Source organism: Pinus tabuliformis, chromosome 6, assembly GCF_031772625.1.
Source record: "Pinus tabuliformis cultivar Carrire ecotype Pingquan chromosome 6, CPIR1, whole genome shotgun sequence".
NCBI lineage: Eukaryota > Viridiplantae > Streptophyta > Pinopsida > Pinales > Pinaceae > Pinus > Pinus tabuliformis.
Genome location: NC_142292.1, coordinates 1,716,423,710 through 1,716,446,899, shown reverse-complemented (window position 1 = coordinate 1,716,446,899; position 23,190 = coordinate 1,716,423,710). Strand labels below are relative to the sequence as shown.

Sequence of the window (23,190 nt, the reverse complement as noted above, 5' to 3'; positions counted from 1 at the left end):
AGAAGCTTGCAACACGACAATATATATCCAGAATAGAACTCCTCATAGAGCATTGGGGAAGAGAATGCCCAAAGGAGTATTCACAGATAAGAAGTCGAAAGTCACTCATCTCAAGATATTCAGAAGCGTGGCTTATTGCCACATTCTAGACGAGAAGCGCAACAAACTAGATTAGACTGCAGAGAAGGGGTATCTCGTAGGATACAATGAGACGCCAAAGTCATATAGAATCTACATTCCAAGCAATAGGAAGATTGTAGTAAGACTAGATGCAAAGTTCATGGAAGATGGATCTTTCATGAAATCTCGTCAAATGCCTGCAGAAGATTAGTCAAGAGATGTTTCGTTAGTCCAAGAGTAGCAGGGGAAACAAGAAGGACAGAGATGAGAGCATACACTTGGGTTGAGCATAGTGACCAGTACCAGTATTTCCTCAGAGGGAGGAAATGCAGAGGCTTCTCAACGGACGAAACAACATGATCAGGAGGAAGAGTTGGTTGAGCCTCCCACCACCAGTGGTAGAACTTGTAGAGAGGTGCGACAAACACTGAGGGACGCAGAGGAGTTTGTTGGAGCTCCTAGAGACGAAAAGAGGCAGCATAGACAACCAAATAGATACCAAACATTAGTAGCTGAGGTTGGAGAACCCGCTAGCTTTAAGGAAACTTTTCAATACCAAGTAGGGGTGGATGCCATGGTGGAAGAGTACAACTCCATCATGACGGATGATATCTGGGAAGTAGTACCTAGACCAGAAAATAGATCAATTGTAGGATCACGATGGATCTACAAGATCAAGTATGCTGCAAACGACAACATAGAGAAGTAAAAGGCAAGGTTCGTAGCAAAGGGGTATGCTTAGAAAGAAGGGATAGACTATGAAGAGGCCTTCGCCCTAGTTGCTCGTTACACCTCTATCAGATCTGTTATATCCCTAACAGCACAAATGGAATGGAGATTCACTAGATGGATGTCAAGACAACATTCTTGAACGAAGCGATAAAAGAAGAGGTGTATATAAAACGACCTGAAGGCTTTGAAACTCATGAGAAGAAGTCTCATGTTTGCATGTTAAAGAAAGCCCTGTACTGGCTCAAGCAGGCACCTAGAGCATGGTATGGTCGAATTGATAGTTACTTGCAACAGTTGGGATTTGTCAAGAGTGATGCTGATCCCTATCTCTATTATTTATTGGTAGAGAATAAGCCACTTATTCTGGTACTATTTGTAGATGACCTTTCCCAACTGGATCATCTAGGCTCATGTAGGACTGCAAGAAGAATCTTGAAGTCGAATTCGACATGAAGGACTTGGGATTGATGCATTATTTTCTGGGGTTGGAAGTTTGGCAGAAGAATGGGGAGATCTTCCTTGGGCAAAGAAGGTATGCTACAGAGATTCTGAAGAGATTCAAAATGCAGGATTGCCAACCCATGGCTACTCCCATGATCACCAACTGGAAGAAAATAGATGCATCAGAGGATAAAGAAGTAGATCCCACCTTGTACAAACAACTCATTGGGTTGCTTATGTATTTGGTCAACACTAGGCCAGACATTTGTTTTTCTATCAACACTCTTAGCCAGTTCATGTTGGAACCAAAAAGGGTGCATTGGGCAGCGACAGGACACATACTTAGGTATGTATGTGGAACAATGAGATATGGGTTGAAGTACTCTAAAGGGGAGGATATTAGCTTGAATGGGTTCATTGATGCAGATTGGGCAGGTAATTCATTAGACCGAAAAAGTACCTCAGGGTACTACTTCAGTGTTGGATCAGGGATCATATCTTGGTGCAGCACGAAGCAAAAATTGATAGCACTGAGTTCAACAAAAGAAAAATATATGGTAGCCAACACAACTACATGCGAAGCCATATCACTAAGAAAATTGCTTGTGAGCCTATTCAGAAAAAGGATGGAGGCAACCAAGGTTTACAACGATAGCAGAGTTGCATCAAACTCTCTGAGAATCCAGTATTTCATTATTGGTTGAAACATATAGATATCCATTGTCACTTTATCAGAGACTGTGTTTAGCGTGGTGCAGTACAACTACAATATGTTCCCACAGGAGAGCAAGTCGCTGATATACTCATAAAGGCTCTTGGAAGAGCTAAGTTTACTCAGTTTAGAGAGCAATTGGGTATCGTTGAAAATCCGTTTCAATAGCAGCAACAAGCTGCAGTGCAGGGACGATTAGCAGTGGCAGTGCCAGCAACAACACAAATGCAACAATTCAGAGGGAGCTGTAGTACAAATGTAGAATTGGCAGTGGCAGTGTTAAATGTAGCAGTACAGTTGCAGCAACAATGCAGTAGTTGGTGGACAATATGTCAGATATCAGCAATGCAGAGGACAATGCTTCAGAGTCAGCGTAGTATGCAATAGCAGTATATTGCTAGAGCACCTTCCTCGCTAAGAGGGAGTGTTGATTTGGGGTAGCATCAGATGTGCTCTAGGCCTCAAATTCTGTAGGGAGGCTTGAGCACATGTATTCCAAAGAACCCAAAAAGAGTTTTGGGAAATTCCACACAAAAGTGATTTTATTAAATGAGTTAATATTTTAATGGGGTTCCTAAGTCTAAACTTAGGAAAATTAAAATATTAATGGGTATTAATCTAATCAGGGGTGAAACTTCTAGAAAAAGCCATAGATCAAGCCAAAATGACTTGAGATTTTGATCATGATGTTGCCCAACAGGAAGATATAAGAAGGGGCTTGAGGGTCATTTGGAAAACACACCAAGGAGATACTTAGTTTCCCAAGTAAAATTGATTTTCTCACTGGTCGAAGTTCGACAAGAGAAAATTGATTTAGAGGGAGAGTTGCAGGTGGAGGAGAGACAGAGAGGGTTTAGCATCAGTCGGGAGACAGGGACGAAGATGCAGAGTAGTAGAAGGGAGAGCGTTGGGCATATTGACTCTTGGAGAGGCAACGTTGGCTTGAGTGACACAGGCCAGACCAGAGGCCAGAGAAAGTGATGCTGGGCAAGCCAAAGAGACGCAGAGGGTGGAGGAACCTCTCTCTCAAGTCAGATACTTGTTCAGGAACGTCTGTAAATATTTCTTAGAAAGCCTTGTTCTATACTACTGGGTGTAATTTGTACATGTTGATTTTTGCTGAAGAATAATAAAACCCTCATTTGTTGCACTGGTTTTCCCACATTGGGTTTTTCCAGGGACAACTGTCCAAAAATAACTGTCATTGTGTTTGTATATGTGCCGACATGTTACTTACATTTAGTTTCTGCAATGTTTTAATTGTGAACACTGCAGTAGAATATGTTTCGATATTTGCTGTAAGAATACAATAGATAACTTATTTTCGAGGTAATAAGTAGAAGAAATCGTATTAATCACTGCAATAGGATTTCTATTTTAGAAATTTTCACACTAGTGATGGTCTGAAGCAGCTGAAGTTGAAGAGAAGCCGAGAAGAAGGAAGAAGCAGAAGGTTGACTATCGTTGACTTAAGGAAGAAGGACCTCATCAAGAAAACTTCGTGTCTTGGTTTTGGAGTGGAAAATAGGTCAAGGGTCATGGTCTTGGTATTCGTCAATTGGAATCTCTATAAGAAGAATTTGTTTGGGTTTTCCACTCAAAGAGTGAGAGGTTTTGGCCTTGGCTGATAACCTATATTCTGTGTGTCTTGTCTCTTTATGGTCTATGCATTGGTAGCTGTTTGATGAAGAAGAACACTAATAGCTTATGTAAAAGAAGACCCTAATCTAAAGAAGTAAAAAGTACTCACAAGGAATTACTAATAGAAGAGAAATCACTTAATCTCTATGTCCTAGATTTCTCAACAACGTGGAGGTTTCATTGTACACTTTTATTGCACTTCATGGGATGGCCTAGCCTTGGAGGTCACATGTATGGCTTGAGTTACTTATGTGGCATATTTATTGAGATATTCTTAAGGAGCATTCTCACTTGGAGGATTTTGGGGGGTTAGTTGGAGCCCCACCTACCACATTTAGGGCAAGTAAATGTTGGCATTTCTATTTTGGGAGTTCATCCACCCTTTTGAGGAGGATGTTAGCACACATTTTGAGGATCTAATTGGTGGATTGATTTGCATTTAGGAGAGTTGGGAGGTCATTTGACATGGTCCACCACTCATCTAGATGAGACATCCTACCTTTTTGTGCTATTTTTGAAGTTTGTTGCATAACCAACTCCATTATCTTGTTATTGTTGACTTGTCTCATGGAGTTTGTTAGTTGGGGGCGTTATTGCGTTGTTTTCATTGGGTATTTTATTGTATCTTTTTGGAGAAAAATATGGATCTCATCAACTCATTTCTACTTTTAGTGAGGAAGTTGAGAGGGCTATTTTATTGTTATTCCTTGGAAGACCAATGGATCTAGGAAAACAAATACTTTTTCATTGTTGAGGAGATGGGAGTTGAAACCTATATAAGGGTTTACTCTCTCCATTTGATGTATGGTTGGTTTGGGGAGAAATCCCTTGAAGCTGAGTTGAATATCTATTGGTTGTGTTTGGAGGATCAACCGCAACTATCTTGTGGGTGAGGAACCTTTTAAATCTTTATTTTTATCTCTTGTTGTTGAAATATATTGACATATGTTTATTGAAATTTAGTAGGGTGTCTCCTTTTTTCTATTATGTTGTACTTGCAATGTTATTTATGTTGTACAATTTTTCTATGCTTTGTTAAATGCACATAGATTTCATTCGTGGGATATCATAATTTTCGTAAGTGTTGGTTGTTATCTGCTCTAGTAATATCCTTAGCTATATTTCCGCAATTTGGGACAGCAAGGAAATGGCCTATGTAGCTTGAGCGTTTCAGCCATTTAATCCTCCTTCCACCATTAGGGTAGCCTCCCAACCCAATGATAAGGCACTAGTCTCCAGTCCTGCCATACACCTATTTGCTCAACTCTCAAAAAACTGGTTTGCTAGAACCATCTCTTTATACCACCTTGGATTGTGTTGCACACGTTCTGACAATCCTATTCTAAGGAAGACCCCCTTGAGCTGGAAGCAATCCAGTCAAAAGTATGGAATAGGGTTGGTGAGGTGATAGTGGCCTCCCACTTAGTTACACCAAAGCCTTGCTTGAGCTTTACGACTTTATATTTAGAAGCCAGGGCTTGCATAATAACATGGCAGAAGCCATCAAGGCGAATAATTCTTGTTGCCTTTCAATGAAATAAATTCCTTCCTGAACAAATTATTTGCCTTAAGCGAAGTCAATCCCCCTTTCCTATCTATCTATATCTCTATATTTCTCTCTCAACATTATCTCCCTGGCAAGCCCCTCCATTTTTGTGTATTCAACGCAGTTTGCCGACTATAAACCCATAAGAAATTCTCTTTTATTGTTCCGTCTCCCTCTTTTCTGTTGGCTTTGCCATTCTCCTGAGGTTAATAGTGAGTTTACCATAAGCTCTTCCATATATTTATTTTTCTTCTGCCAAACGAAGTCATATCAAGTTGTGCAATTCTCCAGGATGTTATTAAATATTGTCAGTTATCTAGTGTACTGTATTTTGTGCATTGCTGGCATGCTATGTTTCTCATGTCATGGTAACATGATTCAGGGCGTTTTGGTAGTGATTTTGTAGTGTGATTGTTGTAAGTGATAGATATTTGTATTTTGAACATGTATAGCTTCTTCTCTATCTTATGTATCTTTTCAGTGTAGGGTTTATGCTGCAAAATTTTATACAAACATTTTGGGAATTTTGTGATCCATAAATAAAATATTTCAATGTCCATGCTGTTCATTTTTAAAAGGAATTAATCAATTGTCTTTAGTCCTTAATCTTTAATTGGATTTGGGCTATTCTATTCAGTGATATAGCTGTTGGAGATTTGAAGATGTGGTTATTATATGTGTGGAAAATAACTTTTAAAGTTTTAAACTGAACCATGCCTACCATTCTAAGTCTGATTGCATGCAACTTTTGGGCAATTATTTATATTTTTTCGCGGGATTTGTTCAGTTTTTGCAGAACTGTGTATTTCCTGTCTCATAAGATTGACCTAACTGCAGTTTCATTACACTTGCTTCCTTTTACAGAAGTTTCAGTTCTGGATAAGCTTGAAAGCAATTCACGTACAGTTAAGGGAGCACAAGCAACTGGGCAAGATCGTGGAGCTCTAGCACATGTTTTGCATCCTTTTAGGAACTTTAACATCAAGGGCACGGCTGGACTGGCAAGGCAATTTCTTGCTAAACTTTGCTCTGAAGTCAGTTTATTATCTGTAGACTTCCTGGATATAAACCTTTACGTGCACATGATAATTTGTCTTTGAGGTTATCAATTCAATTTTCAAAACTTGGTTATGTTGTTTCGATGATATATTCTCTATGTTACCAGATTCTACTATGGAGGATCAAGGATCTGTGTTTCGATGAATTGGATCTGGATGTGGCTGGGTATCCATCTAGTATTGGTTTCCAGTTTGGAAATGCCAGAGAAATTGTTTTGTGATGCAAGCCAACATATCGACCAAAAAACGATTTTTAAACACATGAACATAAAATAAAAAAATGAAAAAGCGAAGTGTGGAGCTGTAAAGTGCTAACTTATGCATCTCTTATACTAAATATAGCCTTTTTCACCATTCTCAAACACAAAGCTTTAGTTTTTCATAGCAGACGCTATTTCTGAGTTTGTGAGAGCAATTTCGAGTTAAATATGTTTGTAGGTCTGTTCTTCTGCATTTCTAGTTTTAAGGTTTCTTTTGAAAATTATAGCGATTTGTGTTTGAATATATCCTAAATTCAATTGTTATGTTCCTATAAGACTGACACATTTTTTAATATACTACAACAATTTACATGGGTGAATACATTGTTTCAGAGAAGAGAAAAAATGTATTAAATTACACAATAATAAAATTAAAAGATGTACATCACATACTCTCATGGAGGAGGTGACGTAGCACACAGCTGACTAGGATGAAGACATTTAATTTCTCACCAGAATAACATGTCTTGAATCTTAACCCCTCTTCCTTTCTGAGGAAAACCACCTATGGAATCACTGGAGCACTTCCTCACATTTCGTGCATGGTGCCGACTGTAAAGCCATTGATGCTGATTACAGTGCTTGACCTGGTAGGGACATTGAGTGAGGCACACAGCAGAGGCAGCCAGCCTGGGCGATCAACCTTGAGACCTCTTGCATGAAATTCAAAGCACTCAACCAGTTGAGTTATGCCACGAGTCTAAACCCCCAGAGGGAGCCAGCCTGTGGGATCAACCATGAGACCTTCTCCATGAAGTTTGAAGCACTCAACCACACAGAGCTAGCCCACCAGGCTAAATCCACAGAGGCAGCCAGCCCAGGATCAACCTTGAGACTTCATACATAAAGTTCAAAGCACTCAACCAGTCAAGCTAGCCCACCTGGGTAAACCCCTAGGTACCAGGGGAGATGGGGACAGCGGTATGCGTTTTGGTGATATATAGAAGTTTCCACTAAATTTACAGGGAGGGCAAGAAGATCTAAAAAATTGAAAATTAAAAGAAATCCAATTTTGTTTCCCAAAAAACTACGTTAGGAATTTTAGAAACATGCACGACATGTCATTAGTTATATATACATGACATCTATGAAACTGGATTCGCTGAAAGGAGGCTACGCGTCCGAATCTCACGAATCGGACACGATTCGTTGGAGATTCGGATCCCAGAGGGACATGTCGTGTCCTAACGGGACATGCTCGAATCCCGTATGTGTCCCATTAGGACACAACGTGTCTCGATTTTGGGATTCAAATACCAAAAAAGGGAAACCCGCAGGCATAAAAATGTGCTGTTCTTTCACTCATTTACCATTTCTCTCTTTCAGTTTTGCATACATTGAGCTGTGGGCAAGGAGCTTAGGGTTTGGAGCAAGGAGCTAAGGGTGTGGAGCGTTCGACAAGGAGATTCAAGCACCAGGTAAGTGCATTTCATCTCTATTTTTTTGCATTTCTATTACAGCAGTTTGTATATGAATTTTTTTTACAACTTTGTGATTTTTTTTACAGTATTCATGGCTCAATCAAGTGCAGCAGTTAGGGGGCAAAGGAAGGGGAAGAATGTCTCCATTGGAGATGCCCCTCCTCCCCCAATATCATCAGAGTCTGCTGCAAGTAATGTTGAGGGAAGAGGAGGACCTAAAGACAACATTGAGAAATATCCCTTGTGGAAATATGTCACAAGAGAGGATGGGACAAACACCAAGGGGAAGGGAGGAGGCAATGTGCAATGAAGATGCAACTTTTGCCACATTTCTTTCAAAAGCACATATTACCGTGTGAAAGGCCATTTGTTGGCTTTACCAGGTTGTGGAATTGGAGCTTGTAGAGCTGTTCCTTTACAAAAGAGGAAAGAAATGGAAAAGGAGTTCATTGTTGGTATGGAAAATGTGGCTGCAAAATCAAGAAAAACCAAGAATGAAGACCCCCTTCCATTTTTGAGGAAAGGCACCACCAAATTTCCATTTGAGAGTTCTATTGGGGGACAAGCAGCAAAAAGAAGAGCAATTTCACTTGGTCCAATGGACAAGATTTTTCAAAAAGAGAAACAGGAAGAGCTTGATCTCATCATTGCCTTCTTTTTCTATAAAAACTTCATATCATTTAATGTTGCACGCTCACCTTTATTTATTGAGATGTGTCAAGCTCTAACTCACGGATCTCCATCATGGTATGTGCCTCCTGGTTCAGAGAAGCTTAGAACCAAATTGTTGACGAAGGCAAAAAAAGAGGTGCAAAAAATGCTTGAGCCTATTAGAGCATCATGGCCAACATCTGGGGTTAGCATTGTTTCTGATGGATGGACAGATCCAACACGACACCCAATCATCAACTTCATGGAGTCTTCCTTGAATGGTCCAGTTTTCTTGAAAGCAATGGATACACTTTGAGAATACAAGGATGCACAATTTATGGCTGAGTTATTTATTAAAATTATTGAAGATGTAGGTGTTGATTCTTGTGTGCAAATCATTACAGATAATGCACCTGTTTGCAAGGCTGCGGGCATGATTGTGGAAGCTAAATATCCACAAGCGTTTTGGACACCTTGCATTGTCCATTCATTGAACTTAGCACTGAAATCCATTGCTTCTGATGTGCTTTGGATTGGTAACATTATTGAGGATGCACGACATATCCGTAACTTTGTGCAAAATCATACAAATGGCTTCACTATCTACAAGGAGTACAACAATCTATCATTGTTGAAGATTGCTGATACACGGTTTGTCTCTTCATTCATGATGTTGAAGAAGTTGAGGGAGGTCAAGACCTCTCTTGGGGCCATGATTATTTCTGAGTTTTGTTCTTTTTGGAGAAAGACAGATCAAATAGCCTCTAAAAGAATGAAGGACACAGTGATAGATGATGCTTGGTGGGAGAGGGTAGACCTAATTATTCAGATCATGGACCCTATCATTTCTTTGCTTCGATTTGCAAATACAGACAAACCCATCCTAGGAGAGGTTTATGAGGGATGGGATTCCATGATTGAGTCTGTGAGGAGCATTATTCTACAGAGTGAGTGCCTCGAGTATGAGACATCACTAGAGGCCTTCTGTGGTACTATACAGGATATCCTTGTCAGCAAATGGGACAAGAATTGCACACCTTTACATTGTTTGGTTCACTCATTGAACCCAAAATACTACAGCCATGAGTGGTTGGATCGTGGACCTTCCCACAGATTCCCTTCTCACATGGATGGTGAAATCTCACAGGGGAGGAAAGATGCATTCAGGCGGGTTTTCCGGGATAGAGCATCCCTTAATGAGGTGGAGGATGCCTTTGCAAATTTTTCAATTGGCATTGGTCGATTTGCAGGATATGATGTGATTAGAGACAAGGGGGGCTAAGAAGCCCTATTCTTGGTGGGAAAATCATGGGGCAACAAGCCCTCCTCTTCAGCAGTTAGCCATGAAGCTCCTCTCTCAGGTGACTTCATCCTCTTCTTGCGAGAGGAATTGGAACACATATGGGAATTTGTATAGTGTGAAGAAGAGCAGGCTTGAGCAGTCCAAGGCAGAGACAATGGTGTATGTGCACACCAACCTTCGTCTTATTTACAGGCATAGGGAAGAGTGGTTGAGGGGAAAGACAAAGATGTGGGATGTCTTTCCTGATGATATGGGTCTAGACAACAATGTTGAGTTAGCATTGACCAACAGGGATCTCAATGATCCAGTGCTAGAGCCTGTTAGATTTGATGATGGTGATATTTTAAAGGGGTCATCCTCCACACCAGCAGATGCAAAGGCGACTATGGATATAGGGGAGGAGGATGCAGAGGAGAGCAATGGTGACCATGATGATGAGGACATTGATGCTGATTCTGATGATGACTATGAGGATTGTTGACTCATGAGTCATGGGCTACCTATTGCCTTGAGGCTTGCATACCTGTAGTTGTTTTATATTTTATATTTCTATTTTCCATTGGCATTGCACTACCTATGTGACACATTTTGATTTGATGACTTAATGAGAAAACTACAATTGTCAGTGTCTTTATCTTACTATCTTGTAAGTTGTCTTTCATTTATGAATCGTGATTTATGTGACATGTATTTGAATTTTGTATGTGCTATGCATGCTATAATGTTACTAAGTTACTAACTTACTTTGTAAACAATAAAACTAACATCTAGATGAAGACCTGTGTTTGAAATCAATGAAAATTTGTATCATTAATGAGAATTTGTGTAAGAAATATCTGATTTTTAATATATATATATATATATATATATATATATATATTTAATAAAATAATATATAACAAATCCTACGTGTCCTGTTCAAGGGGGTCAACTTGACCGAATCCGACTCTCGAATCCCCATATCCTACGAATCCTGAATCCCCGTGTCAGGTAACTTAGCATGACACGTACAAATGACGATTTCTAATTCTAGAAATATTTATAAAATTGAACAGGTACATAGTCTTTAGTGGCAAAATGTGCAAAATATTATAAAGTTTGATTTGGTAATTTGTCCAAAATAAGTGCTACGGAATCTAAATCACAATTAACTTGAGGGTTAGGATTAAAGTTTCTTCTTTTTTGCCCATTTTTTTCTTTATTTTCTAAAATGGCCCTGTAAGGGACCTTTCTTGGCTGGGTAAATGCCAAAACAGGCTTGTTACAGGTTTTTTTTGGTACCTATTGGGGCCTAAGATGCTGAAATCACCTAGATGTCCCTGTTGCTGCTCCCAGTTGATTGAAGTATTTTCCTGTACTTGTTGTAATGTGATTGGGAATCTGGAGGGATGGTCACCCATGGTGTGGGGAAGTGTCCCATGCAACTTATGTCCAATGACGTTTTATCTCCTAGTTCTAATACTTGACATTGACTAATAGTGTACAATGATACGAACATTACATTACATTCATTCTATCATTTACTATCAGGATTCCCTTCACATTTTGTGCTTTCAACCTCTTTACCTTTTATCTACAATACTAGGAAAGCTAGGATCAATGGCTATTTACACTGTTTTAAATAGTTAATATGACATTTGTTTGCCATGGTAAATCAATATAGTTTGAAGACAGGGTTCCAAGTGTGATTCTTCACTGGATACATCACCACATTAACTGCCTCTTGAAGGTGAACTTACTGCTGGTAATACATTATTAAAGATGCCAAATCTTGGCTAAATTAAATCATTGCAGAATAGAGGAGGAGGTCACTATCTAGAATATTGATACCATTAGAAATACTATTAAATCTTAATTTTAGAGAGAAACTGTGGTGTGGTAAGGAATTAGAAGATAAGATAAAAATTAAAATTAAGATAAAATAAAATGGCCTTTATCCCTAATCTGGAGAGTGACAGGTATCTTTCTGTTATAACTAGTGTAAAGAAGAAAGTCAACATTGCTAAAGAATGTACTCCCAGTTGCTCCACAGTGAAATAGGGCATCATACAATTCCTAGGCTAAGATACTGGAAACGGCTCCCTGGCAGGCCAAAATGCCGTTTTACGTATCAGATACGTATTCACCCCAGAAACGGCAAAAAAACGGCTAAAAAACGTTTTTGGTGATTTGGATACGTATCGAATTTTTTTTTGCCGTTTTTCAGGCGTTTTCAAGGAAAAAACCTCCCGTTTAAAAAAAATTGATACGTTTCAGAAAAACTTAAAACGTATTTCGAAATTTTCAAAACGTATCTGCAAAATCGTGATTCGTATTTAAAAAATTTCAATACGTTTCCTGACTTTGTCGCTATCACTTGCCGCCGGGAACAGATCTTCAAAATCTGGCATTTTAGGTTTTGAAGTTTGAACTTCACTTTACAAATTACGGCACGGTTTTATTATTCAATGTTCATTCTAGTTACTAGTATCACTATCTACCCTAACCTAATCCCTAAACGACAAGTCTGAACTCTGAAGAGCGCTGACTGCCGCCGTTGAGTTCACTGCCCAGTGCCGCCGCTGAGAGTTTCACTCCGTCACTGAACTTTGGAAGTTTGGATTCTGGAACTGCTCATTGGAGTGACTGAAGTTTGAACCTGCCGGCATCGTTGGACAACTACAAGCCTACAAGGTACACAACTTATCAGTTATCACTGATCAGCGTCTATTTTTATGATTTTATCGTTCGATTCATCTACAGTTGTGCATGCCATACTGCAGTTTTGCATCTTATTTAGCATGATTTTCAAAGCTGTATTAATAGCATTAACATATAAGAGCTGTACCAAAAATATCGACTGCAGTCCCTGACATATATAATAGCTGTATGATGGTCCTGGTTATGCTTGTTTGCCACAATTGTTTTTCATTTTGATACGAACAGAATCAACAGATGCTCATGCTCATTGCTGAGACAGTGAGAATTCACCCTTTTTTGTTTATTGTATTCTAGCAAAAGTTCTTTAAAAAATTGGAGTTTTTAACCTGTGTACTTGTCTGCCCTTCTAATATCAAACATGGCATTGTCTTTAAACTTTAAACCTCCCAGATTACTGTATCCTGCATTTCAAGCTTATGGTGTCTGTCTTTTTAAGTTTTTATCTGATGATTGAGCTTGTACTATGGACTTGGTCAACACTAACAGCCATGAGGTTCAATGAGGTTTGTCAATCCTCAAAAATTATTTTAGGTTCGTTGAATCTGAACATCATGATTGAATTTCGTCAAAGTTGATCAAAGTCAAACCTTGTGACATGGGGTTATGGTTTACTTTATGGTTATTTGTAGAGTGTAGAATCTGTAGATATCCCTGAAAAGGAGTAACAGCCACAGGTGTGTCACTGTGTTGTTCTTTTAAATGCAGTCGTATACAACTTCAAATAGTTATCTGATATTTAATTTGTTTTAGAATATTTCATTGGTCAGGGATGGGACCTATGGTGTTCGTGGTCACCTACTATGTCACTAGATAGTAGAAACAAGAAACAGGAAATGAGGACAAAACCAGAAACGGGGTCAGACGATTTTGGGGAATAAGAAATGTGCACATCCCCAGGCATGTGCAAGTCTGTCATGCATATAAAATTGATTACTAATGTAGTGTCAACTGTCAAGACGGGAATGAGAATGAGAACAGGAACGGAAATTGGAATGAGAAACAGGTTTCCAACTTGAATGTTTATGCCATATGGCATATGTTGAAAGTTGAAACTTGAATTGATGATGATGAATCATGAATCATGATAGATCATAGATGATAATTTAGATTCTGAAATATGAATGGTAATATGAATTTTTTATTTTATATATATATATATATATATATATATATTTTAATATATTTATTATGTGCCGTTTCCTGCCGTATCGTATCCAGATTTTTTGAAAATTTGCCGTATTCGTTTCAAACCCCGTACCCGTATCCGTTCCCGTATCCGTTTTCTGGTAACTTAGTTCCTAGGTTGCCATGGATGAAATAATTTGCCATCCTTGCATACTAAGAAGGTGAAGGATGAAAATCACTTTCTCTTTGAATTCCTTATATATGCCCACATTAGATCTCAATTTCAAAATATTTATATTACAAACCTTCCTAACCTTTTAACTCATCGAAATTATGGAGATTTAGGAAGGCTTCTTTCAAATATTTTTGAGTGTAGTTTCCAAAGCAATCCAAGTAATTTCTTAACTATGTTGCATGACGTTGGGAAAGGGGCACAAGTTTTTGAAACCAAAAACGTGATCCCTAAGAAATTGGAAACATTGAAATGTGATATTACAAATAATAATAATAATAATAATGTGATAATTTATAAATAACACACTATATTGAAAATTTGAAAGAAAGCTTACGATTCATGAATAAATGAGCAAAAGAACAATTAAATGTGAAACATAAATGACAAGTGATACATTACAATTTATTGCTAAATCCTTTTCCATATTATTTCTCGTAAATGATTACATAATGCAGGTAGTAGTATGAAAAAACAACCTTAATAAGCGAACCTATGTATACAAAATCAGGATTTAGATATGAGGCTACATTGCTATAGGTATTGAACATAGAAATAAAACATGAGCTAAGATGGTAAATCCTAATAGTCATCATCCTCATCTACATGCGCAGCATGAAAGATGCAGATTCAACAGTGGAATTTGGAGTGGAAGAAATATTACCAATTCCACTTCTAGTTTCCTCAATGTTCATTGTAGCTAAAGAGGTGTCGAAGTTCAGAGGATTTTGAAACCACATCCCAATCTTTAGAAGGCACATTTCTATATTTTGGACCCCTACAAGATGTAAGGTGATACATAATGAGGCATATTCTCAACATGGGCCTTTCAAGAACTCACTTGCCAAGCAATGGTATATTTTGAGTTATACCAAAATATACCAATGTTAAGAATTTTGTGTTGTTATTGTTTGTCATATGTACCATTACTCCCTGCCTAAGTTGATGAGACTGGTGTCTTATATAAAATTTTCAATAGTTTTCTTCTGCTTAGTGGTTTCAATCAGTGGGGAAGTTCTTGCTTTCCATTAATACATTTTCTGTTATGACTCATGTTGGCTCTGCACAAGTGCTGATTTACTTTGTAATAATTTTCTAGAACTGGATGCAGATTTTCCAATATCAACCATGATGACTCCTTACTAAGGCTGATTGATATAATAAATGTTTTCTGACATTACATAATTATTCTGCTATGGCTCTTGATGTGCTGTTCCCGAGAAATTGATATTTAAATCAGTGTTTTTAGGCTATTTCCAAAATCTGGTTGTTGTCTTAATTTGATAACTGAGGGATCTATTTGTGTAAACTGTTACAGTGAGCAAGCTACAACAAGTGTGAACCAGTCTTTGAGGGTTCTTTCAAATTTACTTGCTGCAGGAGCTCTTCATCCAAAGGCTGCTTTAGATGATGTTGTTCCTGTGGTGTTAGGTTTTGTCCGTGCAAACTTAAATTCGTCATCTTCACAGCATGCAAGCTTGCTGACAAAGGTATGTGTGAATCGCAATAATACTGCAAGATGACTTCAATGAATGAAATGAATCCACAATTTTTTTACTAGTACACAATATTTTCCATATGCAGATTGTTGCTATTGAGTGAATTAATGGGTCTCTCAAAATTACAGTGCATCTGAACTTGGTTTCAGTGTTTACTAGCATGTTATTTTGAAATCTCAAGATGATATGAAAACAATGGTTTTTCTTTTTGCAGGGTTTAGCAATGCTAAAGAAACTAATGGATTTAGGTGGAAATAGAGTGGAGAGTTCATATTTTCATCATTGTATTGAATTGCTCCAAATTTATATTCAGGTAGTTGTGAGCTTTAGTTATGGTTTTACTTGGATACAAATAAGAAATTTATTGGTTTATATGAGTTAACACTGATGATAGAAATCAGATTGAGCTGATTATTGACTTTGCATATGGCAATAATCAATATGTGCAGGTTGTCAGTTATCCACATGACTCATCTGGTAGAATGTTGTATGAATCAACTGCTTGTATGAATGTTACGCTAGCACGCGTTGCATCTGGTCTTAGAAAATTACCTATTTCAGAGGCATCTTTGCAAACATCTGGCACCACAGTAGAGAAAAATCCTATGGGCGTAATTCTGGGCCAGGCAAAAGCTTTAGGAATAGTTGGTCAACTATGTGCATGCTTGGATACCTTAGGAACAAACCTCATGTCAGGGTCCTGCAATTCAGCGCCTGCAGTAGCTGAGGCATGTAAAGCACTATGGCTACTAATTGATGCTTTCAATGTTCCATCTGGTAGTGTTCAGAAGCGTGTTTTTCCTCTAAATGCTCTCAAAGCTTATGCTCTCAAGTTGTTGGATCCGAAAGAAGCATTTGAAGAGCTAAAAGCTGAACATGAAAACTCTGGGGTTGTGCAAACTGTGACTGATTGTCTTTTGAAGTCAAAGGGTACGCAGTTTGCTTTTCGCTATGCACTTTTGCAAGGCTCAGAATTCACTCTGTCTGCATGTATGCAGGTACTTGTATTGTGACTTATTTTTTGTTGTTGTTTTGATTGTTGCAACATTATTCTCCTGAGGACTATTAGTGATTTATGAAATAGATTAAAAACACAAAAGTTTGTTAACCTATATGTTTTGTTTTGTATAATAAAGGTTGCTTCAGAATGGATATCAAGACAAAATCTAACAATTTTTGGTCATCTGTATTATTGTATTATATGCCACCTTGCCTTAATGGGTGCTGTTTTTTAATAGATTTTGGCTTTTGAGTCTTGACCCTTTCCTATGGTGGCATTTCTAATTGTGGGATAGGGAGGAGAGGAGTTATACTTCAATTTACATTGTTTCCTATCATATTCAGTAAGATGAATTTGTCCTCTATATATCTAATTCTATACGTGTGCGCCTAACTGATTCAGGTTTTGATGCGTTGCTGCATTTACAATGCAGCAGTTTGTGATATATTATGTGGTATAACAAATCAAGATCCTGCTTCCAATATTGTTAATGGAGGTGGAGATGGCACTATAGTCGGAGCTATGTTTCGTTTGTTGTCACTACATGGTTCATCTTCTTCTAATAAAGATGCAGCCTTAGGCGAATGTATTGAATCCGATAACCCTGGCAAAATGTCTGCCCCAGGGGTTCTTATTTTACATACTTGTCTCGTTCTTACTACAATTGCACAGGGTTTGAAGTTCTGTGGTAAACATAATGCATCCTGTGTCTTGACTGCAACCCAGCAAAAACAGCGTGCTCGTCTTACAGCACTTGCTCATCAAGCGTCTTCTGATGATTGGTCATCTGGGTCCTTTCCTCAACATCGCTGTGCAGCCGCCATGTTAGCTCTGGCTTCTATCCTGTCCCTTGAGCATGAGTTACATGCGCCTATTAACTCTTCATGGGTATCTGAAATTGCTTTGGCATTAATTCCTCCAACGGCTACAATACGTGTCCATCTCAGGCAACCATTTGTTGATAAGTCAAACACAAATGATCAGAGAGAAGAGCGGAGTACATTGAGTAATGGAACTGGTATGCTCACACATTGGCATGGACTCAGAGATGGTTGTGTTGGTTTACTTGAAACAAGAGTTAAATGGGGAGGTCCACTGGCTGTAGAGCAAGCATGCTCAAATGGTATTCCTGGGTTTATAGTTTCATTATTGGTAGAGCAGCCTAGAAAGTTAAATCAGGAAGTGGGTGGTTTCTTAGAGGATAAAGTTGGTTTATCTCCAACAGGTCTTGTTTGGGCACTTTCTGCTATAGCACACTGCTTAACAGGTGGTGCCTTCCGTGATATTCTACTAAAGAAGGAGCCTCTCAGTGTAATCTTGGGTTTGATGAGTGAACTGCATCTCAGGTACATAAAACTTTGGGATGGGCATGGCGGTGGCAGTGCTGGTTTGAGAGACTTGGTGAATGAAATTATCAATATTTTGGCATTTCCTTTCATCGTCACACAGCAATGTCCTGGTTTACCCTCAACATCTGCATCCATTAGTAGTGGTCTTCTTCTCAACTCCAACTCTCCAGGTGGAAGAGTGGGTACTGAAAATTCATATATTGCAAAAGCAGTTGCTGAGAATATGCCCCATTATTTACAAATGCTTCATGAGGTTTGAGATTTGAAACTTGGTTGCCATATAAAATGATTCAGAAATTAGGATGATAACATTGAGAAGGCTTAACTTCTAGAAATGCTGTAGTAAATTTATCTTGTTTCCAAGATCCAATACCAAAGAACTTGCAAGACATGAGAATGGTTTAGTGTCATGTGTGTTATTCAGGTGAACTTTAACTGTCATAAACTTATGTCTATTCTTCCCCTCTGACCCGCCCACCCCCATGCCTCTGCAGGTTCATATTTCTGTTCCTATTTTGAAGTGCTTGGAGCATTTGGAGGCAAAAGACATTGGAAGACCTGTTGCTTTTATTGCCAAAATGGTTAGCTCTAAGACTCTTGCCATTGAACTTCTCAATGATGGTTTATTGGCCCCCAGTACAATAGAGAAAATGCTTGACAGCGCAAGTCCCAAGGAAGTTACGTTGGATCTCTTGATGATAATTTCAGATTTGGCCCGAATGTCGAAGGTAAGAAGCATGCTTAACATGACCCCAGTTAAGAGTCTATGTTTTCTTATTATATTTAAACAGTTTCTCGCAGATAAATAGAAAAGCGAAATTTCCAGTTTTAAGATGTTAAGAGCTTAATCCTAATTAGCATGATGTTTTCTGATGACTGGTGCAGGACTTTTATGAACATATAGAAAAAGCAAATATGTTTGATGCTCTTAGACAATTTTTGAACCATGATGATGCTAACATACGGTCAAAGGCATGCAGTGCCTTGGGCAATATGTGTCGTCACACACCTTATTTCTACAATTCTCTTGTAAGTTATATGCAATATTTCATGAATTTCAGGAGTGGCATTGTTCAGTTTCGGTATCATTACTTTATGAACTGCTTCAACTGTAATAATTGCTTTCTTCATAAACCCAGCGTGAGAATAGGCAGATATGTTAAAGCAGTTGTATAGTTTTTGTCTGAATAAACCTATGTTGAAACAATAGTCTTTTTGTCGTTGTTGTCTCTTTAGTCTGCCCAAAGGATGTAAGCTTCTATAAATTTTGTTATCTTCAAACATACTGACAAAAGTGGCTATTTCAGGTGAAGCATGATATGATTAATCTTCTCATTGATAGATGTGCAGACCCTGATCGACGTACCAGAAAATTTGCCTGCTTTGCGGTATGACATAGTTATGGAAATCTCTGCCAAATGACACTATATGATTTTCTTGCATTTATTGGTGTGGGACCCAATTTAACGTTTCCTCCTGCAATTAGGTTGGCAACGCTGCTTATCACAATGATTATCTATATGAGCAACTTCGTCGGTCCATACCAAATCTTAAAAATCTTTTGCTAGGGGAGGAAGAAGACAAAACTAAAGCAAATGCAGCAGGTGCTTTGAGCAATCTTGTTCGGAATTCAAGCAGACTATGTGAGGACATTATATCAAAAGGGGCCATGGAGGTTAAGACATTAAACTTGTACATACATTTTAGAAACTGTTTTGTTGATTTCTGGTCTGTATATTTTTGGCATGCCTAATGGATTTTTAGCTATTTTTCTTTTGTGCAGGCATTGCTGAGAGTTATCTCAGATTACTCAACAACTGCAGCAACACCGGGAAGAAAGGATGCAAGCAATGAGTCACCTCTCAAGATTGCCCTTTTCTCCCTTGGCAATATGTGCATCCATGCACCATGTAGGCAATTCCTTCGATCCCAGGAATTCTTCCATGTTCTAATGCACCTCCGGAAATCTCCTGATCCGACTATTACAAAATATATAGCTCGCATCACTAGCAAGTTTCCTGATGCCTCTACTCCGTCCCCAGCTAGATGATCTATTCTTTTAGCAATGTTCCAATTTTCTTGTTTGTAAGATAAAGAATTCACATGTAATATTCATGATCCTGGAGGTATTCCTCATGTAACAATGTCTTTTGAGCTGCTAAATATAACATTGCGCTTATGATGGTAAGTGTTGAGCTGCCAGATATAACGCTGTGCTAGTGTTATGATGGAAAATTAAGATGGCAGTGCATTTGTAATCCTTTTTTATTATCAGAAATGCAACATAAGTTTCATTAAAATCCGTAAACATGTACCCCGAGATCAAGATGTACAGGAACCAAGGAGTGGGCACAGTGCTGTGGCCAATTAGTGGTCCATTTTCTCTTTGAAATAAAATTCCTAGTGATCCATTTTGTTGAAATGAAATGAATGGCGCCTGCCTTGTCATTCTCATTCTTGTTTTGCTTCTTTTTTTTGTGTAAGCTTGGCAGTCCCTTTCTTTTCTATTAATCATATGTAAGGCAGGTTACAAAATATATGTCCAGTGGCCTCAACCTGCCCGAAGGAAACTAGGTCTGTTGGCCACCAATCAACATCATATGCCATCCAAAACATAAACAGTTTGAGCATGTCCATCCAGGCTATATAAGCTACTATGTCTACTATATGTTTAAACTTACTACTGACAATGTAAATGCTATCCAACCAAATCATTGTAACAAAAACATCAAAAAACTTTCAGGAGGTTCATAACTTCTCGACAGTCAGTCATCTGACGATTCTATGGGAGCCGGGTCCTTTGCATTCGACCCTGGCATTTTGTTCTACTGCAGGCTTTGTAGTTGTTTTTCCATGCGGCCAAGGCATACATTTTGGTGGTACTGCTGCACCTGTCTTGCCTGGATCTCCCACTGAATATCTTTTAGGCTAGGCCCCTCTTGTTGGGTTTGCAGCGGCTCCAAATTCTTGGTTGTTGTCATTGCTTTTGCCAATAAATTCTTCATGACCCAGTAGAGTTGGATTGATTGTTTGAAGAGAGTTTACCTACCTCGGGTGTGTCTAGGGTCCAGAAGCAGGGGTTCCCAATCCTTTGTTGGAGGCGACTTTGCTGTAGTGTTGACGTTCAATTCCGCATCCCATGATGAAATTAGAGACTTCACCTGTGCTGGGGTTTTCCCACTATACGAATGCATGAGGTTTTGCATGTTCTCCTCCCCGGTTTTCCTCCCTCTCTTCCACCGGGTCTTGCTAGTTGAGGCCAACGACGGTTTCCTTTTGTAGTCGTTCTGTTTATAGTTGCGGCGACACCCTCTATTTCCCGGCCCCACCTCTGCCTTTGCCATGCTGCCTTCAACCAAAATTTCTGTCGACCACAGAACCTCCCAAGTTCTTGCCTTAGCACGGAGCAAAAGTGCCAGAGTTGGAGGGAGAAGTAATTTAGACAGACTAGTGACCTTGTCTGGCCGAAGCTCTGCTGGCGTCGTCTCGCTGATGTCACCGATATCTACTCTCGTAGGTGAATTCCACTACCTTGCTACTGGTCTCTACTCCTGTAGGCGAGCTCCACCACAGACAATGCATGCATACAATGACGACCCTCACCACCTTTCTTGCTTGTATTCCCTCCTTTGCCATTTACCTTCCTAATGTGTCTGCCACTTGTCAGTTTCTCTAGGTCTTTATTGCCTTACACGTGGGGGTGTTGGGTGGGGCGCCCACTTGCCCTGCTCCTCGCCCCTTTATGCATGGCGACGATCCATGCGGGGGTCTCGCGTCCCATCACACCCCGATTGGGGTGTCATTCTCTTTCTTTTGAAATGAAAGAAATAAAACAAATAAAACAAGCCAACCTTTTGTTGAAATGCCTTGTCATTCTCTTTTGTTTGAAATGAAAGAAGTAAGAGAGGACGACCTTTTGTTTTCCTTTTCTGAAGGAAATGAGGAATTTCAACATGACTAATACGATAAGAATGCCTTGTTGTAGGTTGAAGACTAGGGACTGTAGATTGATATGGTGTTTTAATACCAAGTTTTTCGCAAGACTAGATTTCTAGAACATTGAGAATGTTAACGCGAGGGAACACACCTCATGCTCTAGTCTTATAGATGATAGGCTCATGAGAGATTCTTATGGTAGTCACGTGTGCCCTTATGCTGAATGGTTTGTTCTTGAAGAATTGGGTGGGATGGTTTGATAACTGGGTGGGGTTGTTTAATAAGGATGTGGTAAGGTAGCCATGAGGAGATATGAGAGTAATGATTGGCAAAGGTCAGTAAGATTGCTTAAAATCTATAGTGTTGATGGTGGCAAAAGTTCTTGAAAGCATGGTTTTAAAACTTGGCTGGGTTGAACGGTACCCCATGAATTGGTTGTTTCATTAGGCTCGGAGGTCAACCTCACCAATGACGCTGGTTTGGGGCAGTGGAGAGCTTGGTTTGGTACCAAATTGGGCCTCGAGCAATGACCTTGGTTTGGGGTAGGGGGGACCCTAGTTTGGTGCCAAATTGGTCATGAACCAGCCGGTTTGGTACCAAACTGGTTGGTCCTATCATAACCTAGCAAGTTCATTACACAACCACATGTGTCGCTGTAGACCCATAAAATGGTGGTTTTAGTTGGATGAGTGGTTTTTTTTTAATGTTCCACAGAGTTTCCGTGACGGGGAAACGCACAAGGGGGACGTATATAAGCAACCACAAAATTTAGGGAATTTTCGGGGAAACATGGGGATGTATATAAGAAACCCCAAAATTTAGGGAATTTTCGGGGAAACGGGGGTCATAAAAGTCATAAAAATTATAAAATTATAAATTATTAAAAATTAAAAATATAAAAATAAAATCCCAAAAATATGTCAATAACTAAATAGAAAATCTTAATAATTATGAAATGCACATCTAAAGACTAAATGTGATCACTATTACATATCATGCTATTATCATTTATGAATTATCAATGATCATTTGACATTTTTGCATTGTAAATCTAAAAGTAAATTACTAAATTGAATCCATCATTTGACATTATGCAATGTTCCATCTAAATTCATCATTTGGCATGATGCAAGATACATCTAAATTAAATTAATAAATTCATCATTTGACAATTGAAATTATGCAATGCACATCAAATTTTCAAAAACAATAAAAAGTAAATTCATCATATGACAATGACAATGACATTATGTTGAAGTCTAAAATAGCCATAGAATACTAAACTAAAAGTAAACATAGAAAGCACTGAGCAATGAAATACTAGTAAATTTCTCAAAAAGTACTAAATAATATTAATAAATATTAAGTTTTAAGCTTTAATATACTTTTTTTTTATTATTGTTTTAATTATTATTTTTTTTTCGTTAATCCAAGTTTTGACAAATTTCAAGTTTTAATATAGTT

The 23,190-nt window shown here is 38.6% G+C and overlaps 1 protein-coding gene across 1 annotated transcript in view; it reads left to right on the top strand.

Annotated features, from left to right (window-relative positions):
* The window catches only part of FU (kinase family with ARM repeat domain-containing protein), a 281,825-nt gene extending 261,736 nt beyond the window's left edge, over positions 1-20,089 (top strand). Inside the window, exons 14-23 of the mRNA XM_089429606.1 lie at positions 6,057-6,198; positions 15,261-15,432; positions 15,656-15,754; positions 15,891-16,439; positions 16,844-18,043; positions 18,285-18,518; positions 18,676-18,819; positions 19,098-19,178; positions 19,277-19,465; positions 19,574-20,089. Of these exons, the coding sequence (XP_089285732.1) occupies positions 6,057-6,198; positions 15,261-15,432; positions 15,656-15,754; positions 15,891-16,439; positions 16,844-18,043; positions 18,285-18,518; positions 18,676-18,819; positions 19,098-19,178; positions 19,277-19,465; positions 19,574-19,840 (3,077 nt within the window). The 3' untranslated portion in view covers positions 19,841-20,089. The remainder of the gene's footprint in view (positions 1-6,056; positions 6,199-15,260; positions 15,433-15,655; positions 15,755-15,890; positions 16,440-16,843; positions 18,044-18,284; positions 18,519-18,675; positions 18,820-19,097; positions 19,179-19,276; positions 19,466-19,573) is intronic.
* The last annotated feature ends 3,101 nt before the right edge of the window (positions 20,090-23,190 follow it).